Genomic DNA, 16072 nt, shown 5'->3' with positions numbered 1-16072 from the left:
AAAAAGTGTAAATTAATTGAGAACACAGGAAAAAGAGAAACGACCTCAACTTAGCAGATCGAGGAAGGCATTGCAGGGGCATGGGCATTCACACTGGAAGACTGGGTGGAGTCTAGAAATGCAGAGAGACTGGGGGGAAGAGAGAGAGAAAGGAGAGCAGGCAGAGGAAGGGGTGAGCAAAGGTTTGAACAGGTGAAGCAGAAAGTGGAGCCCGGAAGGAGCTGGACACAGGACAAGTGGGTTCTAATGGCAAAGAGAAGAATGAAAAGGGTCTCCCCTCAGGGAGCAGCCCCCCGCCCCCCACAAAGGAAGACCTGGAGTGGGGGTCCTGGGGTCCTGAGAGGGCACAGGGTAGGGGGAGTGGACCATTAAGGGGGAAGAGAGTGTCCTGAGGACACACTTCAGGGACATGATGGTTTTGCCCAGGACCTAGTCATCTGGGCCGTGTCAGCACCTGACATTACTTTTTTCCCTGTGTGAGCTGAGAAACAGGGCAAAGCACTCTGCTTGAGACTCAGACCCGTCACTATTATTTCTTTGTGTTATTTAAAATTAGCCAGACCTCACTGTCTGCATTGCCTGGGATGGACTGTATGGAGGGTGGCCTGGGAATCACCCCATTCCTTGCTGCAATGCTGTGACATCCCCAGCATCTGCTCTCCTCCCGTTTCCTCCACAGCAGCTCAGGAGGGGTAGCCCTGCGGTTTTCATTCCCCCCAGTTCAGATCAGCCTGCTCCTTTTTGAAGGCCAGCTACCCCCATGAGTGTGGGGAAGCAGGGCCTAGGCATCCCCGTGTGCAGAAAGGAGCCAGACCTAGCCAGGTCTGGGGCCTGGTGCTGCGGCTCAGGGCTGGGAGGCCCGGAGCTGGCTATTCGACACCTGGGGTTTCAGAGTCATCATCTCTCAACTGGGGGCGACTATCCGGGACGAGCCTACATCCTGGAACCCCTGCGAGGGTCAGCAGGAGTCTGTTTCTGTGAAAGTCTGAGTGAAGCATCAAGTTCTCGATAAGCACAGGGGGCCACGGGAAGGTGCTTAAGGCTCGCGGGCCAGGCTGCCTGAGTTCAAAGCCCAGCTCCATCACTTGCTGGCCATGTGCCCTCGGAGAAGTTAACTGGTCTTTGTCTTAGTTTCCTCATCCATAGACTGGAGAAAATGATAGTGCTTATACGCCTGGTACATAGCTCATTACCTAATTAAACAATGGCTATTCTACTAAAGAGTCCTGTTTTTTTTTTTTTTTTTTTGACATTTAAGTTGTGTCTTAAATATAAAAATGGTTTCCTCTATTATGAATCACATTTTGTAGCTTATTTTTAGTAGTATATAATCAGAAACAATTTTCTACCTCATCTTATATGATATTTTTCAAAGTTTAGTTACTTTAGGTATAATTAGCTCTTTTTTTAACCAGGTAAAATTTACGTTCACAGATCTTAAATGCACAACTCAATGCGTTTCAATAAACGCACATAGTTTTGTGATCACCGTACAATCAAGATACATCAATCAAGAACATTGCCATTTCTCAAGACATTCCCTTGTTCCCTCCCCCCCCAACTTTTCATCAAATCTACCCCCCCATAGGTAAACCACCGCTCTGATTTCTAACTTTTGATTTTAAGCTTTGTATAAAAGGAATCATACAGTGTTCTTTTGTGTGTCTGACTTCTTACAGTCAATGTAATGCTTTTGTGATTCATCCACATGGTTGCATATATCAGTAATTCATTCAGTTTTATTGTTGAGCAGTTTCCGTTGTATGACTAGACTATGACTTGTTGATCCATTCTCTTGTCCATACTCTCGGGGTTGCTTTCAACATCATGAGATGAGAGTAAAGGTGCTGTGAACATTCTTGCAAAAGTATTTTTGTGCACCCATCACTTCATTTCTCTTGGGGAAATACTTAAGAGCATAATCACTGGCTCATAGTGTAGATTTATGTTTAACTTTAGAAGAAATTGCCATACACTTTTCCAAGGTGATTATACTATTTTACAATCCTATCCACAACGTAAAAAAAAATGTTAATTGTTCTATATCGTCGCCAACATTTGGTTATTGTCAGAATCTTACATTTTAGTGCATGTGAAGTCCTATTTCATTTTGGTTTTTGAGTTTCATTTCTCTGATGACTAATGAGGTTGATCACGTTTTCATGTGTTTATTGGCCATTTCTATATCCATATCGTGAGCAAGGCAAGGTTGGCCACTCTCACTGCATGTTTTATTCAACCTTGCGCTGGAGTTCTAGCCAGTCATTATTTTTCCAGTTTTAAACTAACCTTGCATTCCTGGGATAAAACTCACTTGCTATGATGTTATCCCTTTCATGTAGTGCTACTCAACTGCCTAATATTTTGTTAAGGATTTTTAAATCTTTGTTCATGAGAGATACTGGGCTCTAATTTCCTTTTTGTATAAGGTCTTTATCAGATTTTGGTATCATAAAATGAGTTACAAAGTGTTCTTCCTTCTCTATTTTCTGAGAATTTGTGTAAGATTAGCATTATTTCTTCTTTAAACATTTTCTAGAATTTACCAGTAAAGCTGTCTACACCTGAAGTTTTCTTTATAGAAAAGCAGTTTATCACCACCACCACCATTCTTATCATTGTTATGACAAACTTAATTTCTTTAATAGATACTGGGCTCTTCAGGTTTTCCATTTCTTTTCGTGTCAGTTTTGGCCAGTTGTTTTTCAAGGGGTTTGTCCCTTTCATCTGAGTTGTAGAAGTTTATCGAGATAAAATTGTTTATAATATTCCCTCATTTTCCTTTTAATGTAATGATATCCCCTCTTTCATTCCTGATATTGGTAATTTGTATTTTCTTGCTTTTTTCTTGTTCAGTCTTGCTACACTTTACCTATTTTATTAATTTTTTTTTAAAGAAACAACTTTTGGCTTTGTTAACTTTGTTGTTGGTTTTCTATTTCTTTCCTTTTATTACCCTTGGATTTAATTTTTTAGATTGCATTTATTTTTGTTTATTGAAACATAATTCACAAACCATAAGATTCACCCATTTAAAGTGTAGGATTCAGTGAGTTTTAACATATTCACAAGGTTGTGCAACCTTCATCACTAATTCCAGAATAGTTTCATCACCCCAAAAGAAACACCATGCTCATCAGCAGTCACTCCCCATTCTCTCCTTCCAGCCCCTGGCAACAACTAATCCATTTTCTGTCTCTATAGATTTTTCTGTTCTGGCCTTTTCATACAAATGGAATCATATGAACTGTGGTCTTTTGTGCCTGGCCTCTTACTCTTATCATAATGTTTTTAAGACTTGGGTTTAATTTGCTTTTCTTTTAGTAGCTTCTTAAGGCAGAAACCTAGATCATTAATTGCAGACATTTTTCTTTTCTGCTATAAGTATTTAAAACTATAAATGTTGATATACTGTGTTTTCATTAACATCCAGTTAGAAATGTTTCATAATTTCGCTTTTGTTGTCTCTTTAACCATAGGTCACTTAGAAGAGTATTGTTTAATTTCAAATATTTGGAGCTTTTAAAGATCTCTTACTGTTATTCATTTCTAATTGAATTCCAGTGGGGTCAGAGAACAAATTCTGTAAGAAGTCGGTCTTTTGAAATGTATTGAGACTTGTTTATTACTCAGCATGTGGTCTGTCTTGATAAGTGTTCCATGTGCATATGAGACGAATGTGTATTTTTCAGTTTGGGGGTGAAATGTTCTAGAAATGCCAATTAGGTCAATGTGGTTGATGATGTTGTCAAATCTTCTATGTCCCTAATGATTTTATTGTTTAGTTGTTTGTGATTCTCTCTTGTAATAACATATTTTTCCCCTTAGGAGGAACACACACTATTCAATTTTATAATGACAGTTGACGGGACAGTAGAATGAAGAAACTCAGTTGAAAAAGAGTTGTCCAGGAAAATAGCTATTCCTTAAGTTCCTTAAATGGTGTGCTCTTCAAAGATCACCAGGAACTCAGACAGCCAGCTTTGGGTTCTGTAGAGTCCCTGGGCCTCCCACAGGGGAGGCTGTCCTTTCCTTTCCCCCCATTTCTCAGCTAGATGAAGGCCCCACCGACCTCTCATCCTTTGTTTTTCACAAGTCCTATTCAAATATCATTTCTTACCTCCACTCACTTATTTCCCCTTCCCTCACCCTATTAACACCCAGGGACACAGTATAAACTCAGGCTCAGGTCAGGGATTCATCTGAGAGGCAGGGACAGGACAGGGATTATAAACGCCATGTCTCTGGCTCATCTCAAACCTGTACTTCTTTCCAGGTGCTGCCTTAAACTGATTTTGCCATGTAACTAGCTGATGGCTTTGGTTCCCATCTTTCAGACCCGGGCACTGAGGCAGAGACAGAGTGTGATGCTACCCCTCAAGCCTAGGACATCATCAGCCACATACTCAGCAACTCTTGCATCATAGGTTCTCCCATTCTGTGACAGATGGAGAAGCTTGTGGTCTCAGTGATCCACAAGCTATGCAGAGTACCTTCTCTGTGCCAGGCACTGGGAATATAATGAGGCATGATGGGAGGGTGACTCTTTTTACATCCTTAAGTGGGGTAAAAAATATTGTTAAAACTGCAGTCCTGACTTGATCTTAAACCTTGGCTTTTAAAAAAAAAAGCCAGTGAGTGAAAACTGACCTCTAGCTAAGTTGATGAGCACTTCTGCTTTGAAAAATAAAATAAAATAAAATAAAATAAAATAAAATAAAATAAAATAAAATAAAATAAAATAGAAGCAAAGACTGTTGAGCCAGCCTCTTGGGGGTGGATCAGTCCAGGTAGGAAGCAGACAAGGGCCCGAAGGTAAAAATGATCACGTGATATTCTCTGTCTCGGGAGACCTTTCTGGAACTGTCAGTGGAAGAAACAGATCACTGCCTGGTGCTGCCTAGCTCAGGGTCTGCAGTGTTCCCTGCTGCCAACTACCCGGCTGCTCCTGCTGCACCTACAGGCCGTGCTGCTTCCTGTTGCTCCTGTTTCGTGTCTGTTCTGTGCCAGGCGCTGTGCTGGCCCCAGGGAACCCAGCGAGGTGTCTGCCCCAGAGGAGCCCACCTGGCTGGTGATGACTCCAGGTGTTTTCACACCAACATCTGCATGTCTCGCAGAATTTGGGGTGTCAACAACTGGCAGGAGTCCAAAGGAAAACTCCTGCCCCCCTCAATCCATGGGTCCATGCGATCCCCAAGGTCACAATCTACTCTATTCCTGTCTCTCTAGAAGGCTGCAGCATGAGGGGCCCTGGGATAATTACAATCCTTACATTGCACAGCCCTTTACAGTTTGTAGAGCCTTTCACGTATATCAGCTTTCTCATTTGATCCCAAAGCAGCCCCGTTAGAACCGGGCATATCTCACCTTCTCCTAGACCTTCACTTACCACCTGGACTCCCAGCCACTGGATTCCAACCACTTTCCCGGGTACACAGGGTACTGAGCCAAATTTCTGGCTTCCTGGGGAATGACCTGCAGGCAAGCGCATCCTCTTTGTGTCCCCACCAAACCTGCTCTTCTTAGCATGTTCACCAGCTCCATTGGTGGCCTCACCATCTACCCAGGTACTCAAGTATAAAATCCAGAGGCACTCTCGTCCTGCCTTCTTGCTTACTCCCAATCCCAGAGCCGTGGCCCCCCACCCTTAACCAATGTCACCCCTTCTCTCCAAACCCACAGTCCCCTCTGTTGAGGTACAACCCTCTGCCTGTACCACTGTCCCTCCCTGGGCTCCTAGCCTGCAGTCCTGACCTCCAGAGTATACTTTCCCAAATCAGATCTTCCCACCCCATCCTCCTGCCAAGAGCTTAGGTGACTCCCACTCACTTACAAGGCAAAGTTCAAACTCCAGAGTGTGACACTGAAGACCCTCTGTGTTTGAGCCCGGCCTCTCCTCTAACCCATTCCCACCCCAGGCCCCACCAGCACTCTCTGTTCCCTAAGCCCTTGACATGGCTCCAAACCATCACATCTATACTGATAGTAGCCCCTCTGCCTGGAATGGAGCCTTTTGTGAGTTTTGTCTCTACCAAAATGCTATCCTCTCTCAAGGGTGTTTAAACATCAGCCCATTCCCTGCTCGGTAAGATCTCCTCCCTGGGCCTGTGCACTTTTCCAGCTCCATCTCGTTGACTCACCCTCTCAGGGTGGCTTCTGGATCTCCTGGTCTGAGTGGGCTTCCCTTGCCTCATGCTGCCTGGCACCTGTACCTCCCTTTCCAGAACACTCATCCCATTCACAGTGACTTGTGCAATAACTGTCTTCCCCTTGAGGGCAGGGACCACGTCTATCTCATTGACTGCTGTCACCCCATTGCCTGGAATAGCACTTAGCTCATAACTGGCCCTCGGTGAATCTTATTACCTGGATGGATGAAAGGAATGAATGAATGATTAAATACTTGACTTATAAAACACATTAAAATATAGCTTTTAATGAATTGGGAAAGAGTTTATGACATCAGTGAGACAATCAGAAACGTGATTACTGACTGAATACTTGATAGTATTAAGGAATTATTATTTTTTTAGGAGTGATATAATATGTGGGCTTTTTTTTTTTTTGAGTCCTTGACTTTTATAGCCATATACTGAATATTTTCAGAGGAAATGGTGTGGTGTTTGGGATTTACTTCCAAATAATTTGGTGGGTGGAAGTAGGAAGGGGTACAGATGAAACAAGATATTGGCCATAAGTTAATAGCTGTTAAGACTGCCCAGGGAGAACTTGGGGGCCCTTATACTATGCTCCCTACTCGTGTATATATTTGAGATTTTCTATTCTAAAAAGTTAATAAGAAAAAAAAGATCAAACCTAGGGGTGGGAGTAGGTGGAAGGGATATGGGTTTTATGTTATCAGCACATGTGGGTCAGATAACCAAGACTTTGCAATTCAGGGAAATTATTTGCAAGTGTGTTCTTGAGCACATTCCTTCCAGTGGCACTTTTGCTGAGGGCCGTTTGCAGCAGAAGACAGTTTTATGGTCATTTCCATATCATGAAAACACACTTGTCTTGTCAAAGCAGAAGCCTGAGGAACGTTCAGTGCGCTCTGCTGCTCTCTGAGGTCTGCACTGGCTTGCTCTGGCCAGGGGGTGGGGGGGTGGGGGCGGGGAGGACATTTGCTACCTAGGGTTTTAGGCAGAGAAGATCCTCCCTGGTGGTGAGGGGCCTGTGAGTGCTGGGAAGAGGGGAGGATTTGGGGGCACATCCCTCATGGGGACTGCAAAAGCACAGAGCTGTGTCCAGAGCCAGCCATGCGCTGCAGAGGCTGTCCTAAGTGTCCCCTCTATCTGCGGGGGCAACACCCACCCCACGTCCTCCCAGAAAGGAGGCCCTGGGTGGGGCCGGAGTGCACAGGCAAGACCAGGCATCCCAGGAGCATCTCAGGGCTGGGACACTGGGATACTCTGCCTCCTTCACCAGGGATGGCAGAGAAGTATCCAGATAGAAATCATATTTCACACCAACAGGGAGCGCTCCCCCATTTTTATATTTTATTTTACTTTGTTTTGTTTTGTTTTTTTTACGGCATGCTGGATCTTAATTCCACAACCAGGGATGGAACCTCTGTCCCCTGCAGGGGAAGATTGGAGTCTTAACCACTGGACCGCCAGGAAAGTCCTGAGCTCCCACATTTTAATAGGAAAGTAAATCTAATCTGGAGCCTGAGGTGGTCCCTGCAGCAGCCAAGAGTAGGGGAATCTTGTCCTCAGCGCCCAGGTGGGGCCCAGCCCCTTCCCAGAACGCAGTCGCCCACCTGGCCCTGCGCGCCTTCCCTGACTCCTCAGCCTCCACCTACTGCCTACAGCCTCTGCTGCAGCCAAACCTAGAGGCTTCCTGGTCATCATATTTAAGTGGGATTTCCCTCCTCTGGCCTCTGATCCTGTCAGTCCCTTGCCCAGAATGGCCTCGCCTCCCTGCAACCCTTCCTCGCCCCTCCTTCCTCATCTCCACACACGTGAGCAGCTATTCAAGACCCAGCTTAAGTGCTCCCCCCACCCCACCTGCTCTGCCTCCTCCTCTGCCCTCTCACAAAGCCTTCCCTGATCTCTGTAGCTGGGAGCAAGCGGCCATCCTGTGAACGTGTTGCAGTTTCCGCCCAGCCCCCAAGCACACCTTGGCCCTCTGTGTCTGGCAATGTTTCTCCGTTAGGGCTCCAATGTTTCTCCATTATTTCTTCTCCCCTATCTGATTGTAAGACCCTGGCTCTTTTAAGCCCCACCTGTACCTTTTGCTCTAGGCAGCGATGCTCAGAAAGAGCAAGTTCAAGGAAGCGGATGGGCTGGTGGGGGTGGGGGGAGCCGTGTAGCCCCTCTTGCTTCTGACCTGAGGACCAGAGCTGGACTCCCCAACATTTGCTAGAGGATGGAGTCAGCCTTCTCCTGGGGCCCTGGGAGAGCCCCTGGGCTAGGATGGAGGGAGCTAGGGCCAGGATCGTTGGTTCTTCCACTTCCTGATCCCCTTGGGATAGAGAGCTGAGGGCGGGGACATTCACAGTTGAGGACACTGAGCCAAAGAATGGCAGTGCCACAGAGGAAGGAGGATTTAAACCCATGAATAAGGGAACACCTCAAAGACATGCTGTTTTTGTTTGTTTGTTTGTTTGTTTTACGTCTTTTCTATTAGTCTGTTCTTTTATTTTTTTTTCCATTTTATTTATTTATTTATTTATTTTTGAGGTACACGACATGCCGTTTTGTATTCATTTTGATGACCTGGCCCAGAGTTCAGCATAGGGCTCAATTAGGAGAGCTAAGATCAGGTCCCTGTCTTGAAGGTGCTTGGAAGTTAGTGCAGCATACAAACTGGGGCAGCTTCTGAACTACAAAGTGCCCTAACTAAGTGGGGGGAGGCGTGCATACAGAACTGCAAGGGAGGGGGAGGGCTTCACAGAGGAGGTGATGGCTGAGCTGGACCTTAAAGGGTGCACAGAATTAATGGGAGTTCTCAAGGTGGAGGCAGCAGAAGAAATATGATCTCAAGGCTTGGAGATACAGAAGACTTGGCATCTTTGGGGAATGGCAGGAAGTTCATGTAGTGGGAACCCAATGGGGTGGCATGGAGAGGGGACAAAGAGGAAAAGCCAGCTGGTCCAAGGGAGAAGCCTTGGTAAAGCAAACCTCTGTGCCAATTACCAGGTCAGGCAAATTATGTGGCAATCAGAGCCAGCCTCAGAGATTACCCATCTCGCCCATCAAATCCCCAAACCTGGTATTTTGGCAAAAGAAAGCTCAGGGATGGAGAATAAAGGAAGATCAGGAGGCTGGCCCCAGGCAGTCTGTCAGTTGGTTCCCTGACAGCCCAGAGTCCCATGCCTGGGGGCTTGGATGGGGCTGAGAACTGGGCGGAAGGTTGGACTAGAGGATCTTAGAGGCCCTTCTCACCCTGCCTTCCCTGGCTCTATGATTGATGCCGGGAACTATTTCAGGAGTTGAAAAAGGACGGCTTAGGCTGATACTGCCTCCCTTTGGGCAGCGACCTGCACTCAGGATGGCTCCTCCCAGACAGCCCTCTCCTGATTCTGGCTGCAGGCCTCTGATTTAAATGAGGACCACTGTCTCCATCTTGCTTACGGGAAGCGGGGGGCGCAGAGGCCCCGTGGTCCACATGCATCACGAGGACTGGGGCCCACTCCTTCTGGTGTCTCCTGCCTGACTCAATGGACTGTGACTCCTGCAGGTTAGGGGCTGTGTCTTCTTCACCCCCAGGGTTCCAGGCCTGTTCACAAGTATCAGCACGTTCAGTGAATGAGTGAATGAATGAGGGCAGGACCAGGCTAAGTGTGGCCGTTGGGCAGTAAGAGTCCGGAGCTACAGATGGAGCTGGGCGGTGCACCCTGAATGAGCTTGAGGGTAGGATGGTCAGCTGGCCTGGGGTGGCGGGAAAAGAGGGGTGGCTGGGGACAAGGCTGGTGAATGCCCAGCGCACATGGGAACAGGGGTCTCAGGGGAGGTCTGCCCCAGGCCTGGGCTCCTGTGGAACGTCTTACAGAGCAGAGGCCGGGCCAATTTACCTCCTCCTGACACAGGTCAGGAACCCCTCAGGCCTGCTCTCCTCCCCACTTTATATCTCGCATGGTGCTCTCTCCCCTCACTCCTGGCTGACAGAAGAAGGCAGCTGGGCAGGAGACAAGATGACTAGAAGCCAGCGGCTGCTTCACAAACACAGCAGTCATTGAAATGCTCTTTCCTCCTTTCATACCTGTTTTTTCACTGAAGCAACCTGATGAGGTGAATGTTATCATCATGCCCATTTTACTGATGAGTAAACGGAGGGTCAGAGGGTTCAAGTAAGTGGCAGAACCTAGGTAGGACCCAGGGCTTTTGAACCCATATCTGGAGATTTCTCCAACACAGCCCCATAGGGCTCTTTCCTACGTGTCTTGTGTGGTACAGCACAGAAAGTCAAGCTATATTTCCACCAGTTGGTCTGGTCTGCCTGGGCCACGAGTAACTTGCCTGGTGCTGCCTCACCCCACCTGGCATGGAGCTTCACTCAGGGGATCTGGGGAGCTCAGGGCCAGCATTCCCCAGCTTCTTGTTTCTCCCTGCAGGATATTTGCTTGGGCCGGTGGTTGTGTGTGCAGGAGATGCTGTGGAACATTCTAGAGGGAGTCTGTTCCCTCTGAACTGTAGTTCGTGTTGGTCTTTCGGGGCATCTATAGTTGTCAACTGCTGGCAGCAGCAGGTGAATGGCTGAGGCATCTCTGGTTGTTGCAAAAGACTCTTTCTAGAACCTGCTTGCCATCTGCCTGTTCCTGTTGCTCAACCCCACCCCCCCTGCCCAGGAGCTCTGCCTACAGCCACCCTCTGCAGATGCGGAGCTTGGAAGTGGGTTTCTCCACTCAGTCCAGAGGGCACAGTCTGCAAATAGGCTAATTCCTCTGCAGTCCTCTGAGGCTGGGGGACCAGTCCCACTGTTCAAAGAAAAAGGTGGGCACCAGATAGGCAAGGTGCTCACCCCCACTTCACCAGGAGGGGATAAAGAGGCTTTCAGGGTAGAAAGGCTGGGGCTGAGGTCTTGTGAACTGGGGCCACCGTGTCTTGGTTCCCCCACGAAGGCCATACAGATCTCTTTACAACTGGACCTTGGTTTGTCTGCCCGCAAACGGGACTGGTTTGTGCAGCCCGGGCCAGTCCTGTCACAGCAGCAAGGACACAGCAACCTGCAGCTAAAGACCCAAATACTGTGCTGTCTGCCCAACACAGGGACACGTCTCACAGATGAAAGGACACACTTGCTTTTTCTAAAGGCAACACGAGCTGGCAGGTGGCACATGGAGATCCAGGATGCTGCAGAGAAGGCAGTCTGGGCGGCTGTGGGAAGCAACAGGCGGCCAAGCCCCCTTGCTCTCCCTCCTGCCGGCAGGGACACCGCGATCCCTCCAGCTCTGCCCGCCGCTACGCACAACAGGCCACAGTGTGGACGCCCCAGGGCCTCGTGCCAGGAGCTGGCCCGACGGAGGGGGTGATATGAGTGCCTGGAGGCTGCTGCAGAGCTCCTGGGGGGGCTGCCCCGTGGTCTCACCTCTCCCTCCTGGTGCAGATGTGTGTCCAGCCTCGGCTCTTTGATCTGGTGGGTTCTCTCAGCTCCTCCCCCACTCTCCCACCCTGTCCCCACCCTCAGATCCCTCCCTGGGGAGAAAGGGCCATGTCTAGGGAGGAGCACCCTGGCCTTTGGTCAAAGGCTGCCAGAGCTGCCCCTGGCCCAGGGAGCTGGGCTGTGGCCAGGCAGAAGCAGAGGTGGGTGGGTAAAAAGCAGAGGGAAGCCTGGCCTTGCCTTTCCCTGCTCAAAACCTTCAGGAGCTGCCCGCCGTCCCTGGGGTGAAGACAGCCTTGCCTCCTCAGCGCTGCCTGTCTCTCCCACCTCAGCTTGCACCTCCCCTGGGGTCCAGGCTCATGGAGCTTCTGCCTGTTTCCACGTCCCAGCTTCTCTCCTGATCTTGGTCATCCTGTCCCTCTGTCTGCTCTGTTCTTACCTCTTCACCTTGCTCCTTCCTGCTGTTCCCTTGGGTTTTAGCTGAGGTGTCACCTCCTCTTGGAAGCCTTCCCTGACCACCCTGCCCCCACCTGGGTCAGGGTCCTGCTTCTGTAGCTCGCACCCTACACTTGTCCCCATCCTCATTGTATCACACACCCGACCTATTGTCTGCCCACTGGTCCTCCTGTCCCACTGGATGTGGGCTCATTGAAGGCAGGACCTGGGTCATGCCCAGACCCTAGCCTTGGCACAGAGATCATAGTAAATGGTCACTGGATGTGTGAGAGGGAAGGAGGCTGGGAAGAGGACCGACAGCGAGGAAGGTCGGCGGGGCTCATGGGATCCCTGACCACAGATAGACCTGTGAGAAGCCAGCAGTATCTCCATCACGCTGGTTTCCAGCAGCAGCAGCCCTGGGTCTTCCAGGCTGTAGACCCCACCCCCACTCTGTGCCCAAGGAAACCAGCCTGCAGGAGGGACAGGGAGAGGAGGAGGGGGCCCAGGGAGACTCCACAGCACTGGGCTCCTCAGCCCTGGGTCCCCCTGAGCCCAGGGGTGGGGTCCTCACTTTTGCCTCCCCAGGACCACCTGCAGGCAGAGGACCCCACCACCCTCTGGCACATTGGCAAGTGCAGGGGGAGACGTGCAGACATGGAAACGGGGGACCCCGATGTTCAAGAAATCACAGTGGCTAGTCAGGCTAGCGGTAGAATGGCTGCCCGAGAGAAGCCTCATCCCCCCCAACCCTGATAGAACTTTTCCAATCCATCCTCCCCTCCCTGCCCTATCCCATCAGCCCAGAGCTGGGGTCCCCATAACATAGGAGCTTCCCTACCTCGGAAAGTCACTTTGGCAATCCGGTCACTCCTGCCCCGCAGCTCGGAGACTGTCTTGAGGCGGACGAGCAGGGCCATGCTGGTGCGGGAGCCCGGGCACCGCCAGGCAGGAGCAGCTGGGGAAGGAGCGAGCTCTGTGGATGGAGAGCACACACGCCTCCCTCCTCTCCGCGCTGCCGCCTCCTCTCCCCTCGGATGCTGCCCACAGAGACCAAGGCAACCAAGCCTAGCTGCTCCTTCCAGCGACTCACAGAGACTCACAGCCCTGCCAGCCCCCGCCCCCCCAAGTTGTCAGCCCAGCGTGCGTGTGTGTGTGTGTGTGTGTGTGTGTGTGTTTGTGTGTGTGTGGTGCGCCCGTATGCAGCCTAGCAGTGCAGACAGTCTGAATTCATTATTCAGCAGCCGCCTGCTGCCAGATAAAGCCCTGTCCAGCTTCAGGTGTCTTCTCGCAGCTCCTGGAGCAGAGCTGCCCGGCCACCCCTCCACAGGGCCTGCCGGGCAAGCTCTTCTGCCACCAGGAGTGGGCAGATGGGAGTGCGTATGAGCGTGGTGGGCTGGGTGTGGGGCAGCAGCCCCTCCCATGGGGGAGAAGGAACTTTATGATACTCGTGCACAGGAAGCTAGGCTGCTGCACCGATGTTTCAGGGTGCCTCCCCCACAGTCCCCGCTGGGCTCAGGGGACCTGGAGGGGCCGGGCCTGGTTGCTCTGAATGTAGAAATCCCAGCCCAGGGCCCTGCAGCTGGAAAATCAGCATCTACCAGACAACATCAAGGCTGTGCCTGGTGGCCGGTCCCTCAGAAATGGGCGCCCTAAGAGGAAAGGGGAATGTACTTCCTCACCTACTCTCACGGAGATTATGACCCCAAGAGGCTGAGTCCTGACTCCCTGGGATCTGGGAGGATGGAGACGCTGCTTGAGGGGAGCTCAGGAGTAAGGCTCAGAGGGATTGGAGATGCCCGACGGCAAAAGCCTCAGAGGCTTCTGTTTTACTAAGGGCAGTGCTTCAGGTCCAGGGCACTAACCCAGCCCCATCCTAGGGCCCGGGGGGTGGCGAGATGTGCTGGAGGAGAATGGTCAGCTGTGAGAGGTCGGGGAAGGGATGTCTGTGGCAGAATTTCCAAGGACCAAAGGTGAACTGCCCCTCCTTTCTTCCAGCAGCACACCCCAGGAGGGGCTCAGGGGGAAGGGGACTCTGGGGGCTGGGATCCCCAAGCCTGGAGCCTTTGCAGGGCCATTTGCACCCTTGCTGTTACTGTGTGTTCTGCGTGGAATGCCCCTACCCCATCCTTACCTTCTCAGCTAGACTCAACCCGACTGGTACCTATTCCCTGAAGTGCTTCTGCACCCACACGGCACTCAGGCTGGGTGGGTCCTCCCTGTCTGTCCTGCCCCCTCCCCGTCTCATCCACTGCTTCATTGAGCCGCTCCACTTACCTCCCCCCAGCCCCGACTGGGAGGCACTGGAGCACTGTTCCTTTGCATCCCCAGAGCCTTGCACAATCTCCTGGGGATAGTAGAATATCCCATGAATGTTGACAGGATAAAAGAGCGAGTATGCTGACCTATCTGAACAGAGTCTAGAGGTTAAAAAAAAGAAATATTAAATTTTTACTTGTCAGAGTGCTGACAAGAGGTTACTCCCTTTGAATTCTATAGTCCAAGTGACCTGCAGGATATCACAAGAGCCTCCTTCCTCCCTTCTAGATGTTTCCTTCCTACTCTATCTTATTTTTCTTTATCTCTTTATGTTCTAATTCTCTTTCTTTTCCTTTTTCAATTCCTTCTCCTTTCTCACTTTTATCTAGCTATATTGAATTAAAGAATATTTTAGAATATTGTGTTTATGCAATAAAAGTGAAGGTCTAATTAAAAAAAAACCAAATGTTTAATGTTCTTTTTTTTAGAAAACTGAATTCACCAGCATGTTCCAACCCTAAGGTCATCAGGTGATCTTTGTAAGGCTTGGTGGCACTTGGAAAAAAGTCCATCTCCTCCCTAGGCCCTCTGGAAGATCTCTCGTGACATGAAGGGGGTAAGTTTCATGAGGCCTCCTGTGGACCTGTGCATCATTAGGAAAAAGCCCCTGAACTTGCCCTAGGCAAGGCCTAAAACCTTGCTGAACTTCAGTTTCCATATCTATAAAATGGTAGCAATTCTGCCTCGTCAGCCCAGAACATCCCTTGGCTGAAACACTGACCCTTCTGAAACCTAAGCCAGATCCCACTTTTGAATTTCCACTCTTCTGACAATAACCTATTTGTGTAACTCTTAGTATAAAGTTTGTTCAATGAACATGTACTGAACTCCTTCTAGTACCAGGTGCTGGGGACTCAGAGATGAATATGATACAGGACTAGCTCTCAAGCAGAAGAAACAAATGGACTAGAACACAGACACGTAGAACCCAGGGCAAAGAGTCCATGGGTGGAATCAGCTTGGAAGCCATGCATGGGGGGAGGGAGTGGGCACTGGATCTTGTCTGGGGATGGGGTCATTAGGACCACTGTCCTGGAGTGTGGTACCCCTCCACTAGCGGTTGTTCTTTTACAACTGTTATGAATGTTGTTCGTATTGCAGCTCACGTTCTACATGGAGAATTTAGAAATCTATGGCTGCATTTTGAAAGATGGGTGGAGAGTCCTTCCACCTCTTTTGCAACCATTCATTTCCTTTCAGCTCCTTCTCCTCCCTGGGCCTCAGTTTTCCTGCTCTTGCACCTCTTGGAAGCCTGGCCTCTCACCCCCCACAACCCCGTTCCGTGGTCATCTGTCTCTCCAAAGAAGAGAACCTTTTGAAGATTCTGGAGGCTGAGATCTTCACCAGCTGCCATTGACAGAGTCAGACTGAAGAAGTGAGGTTGTGAGGATGAGGCTAAACTGCAGATGTGCTTGCTGACGCCGGGACGGCAGGGGGAGCTGGGGAATGGGTGGGGGGCAAGACACAGAGAGCCTGGCGCCCTGGAGGCTGTCTGTCATCACACCCCCACCACCCTCTCCAGTTAAAGACCTAAGGCCCCTGCCCTGCCCTACATGTGGCCCAGGGCAGTCTGAGGGTCACTGGAGAAATCCAGATGTGGGGGCACCAAACAGTTACAGGAGGGAGGCACGATGCCCAAGGAACCTCAGCTGGGCCTGCCGAAGCTTTGCTCTCTGGGGCAAATGCCCAGTCCCAGTCCTGGATTCACAGAAGGGACCGAACTTCAAACTGGGGCAAATCTAAATTGCACACTAGACCTTTTTATGGTTGGCTT

General features: G+C 49.9%; 1 protein-coding gene across 4 annotated transcripts in view; it reads right to left on the bottom strand.

Annotated features, from left to right (window-relative positions):
• Positions 1-12899, bottom strand: part of OTOF (otoferlin) — an 89708-nt gene extending 76809 nt beyond the window's left edge. For all 4 annotated transcript variants that reach the window (XM_057741712.1, XM_057741710.1, XM_057741711.1 and 1 more), the window contains exon 1: positions 12821-12899. In XM_057741712.1, the coding sequence (XP_057597695.1) occupies positions 12821-12899 (79 nt within the window). The remainder of the gene's footprint in view (positions 1-12820) is intronic.
• Positions 12900-16072: the final 3173 nt, after the last annotated feature.

This window comes from Hippopotamus amphibius, chromosome 7 (assembly GCF_030028045.1).
Source record: "Hippopotamus amphibius kiboko isolate mHipAmp2 chromosome 7, mHipAmp2.hap2, whole genome shotgun sequence".
Classification (NCBI taxonomy): Eukaryota; Metazoa; Chordata; class Mammalia; order Artiodactyla; family Hippopotamidae; genus Hippopotamus; species Hippopotamus amphibius.
This window is presented reverse-complemented; position numbering and strand designations above follow the sequence as displayed.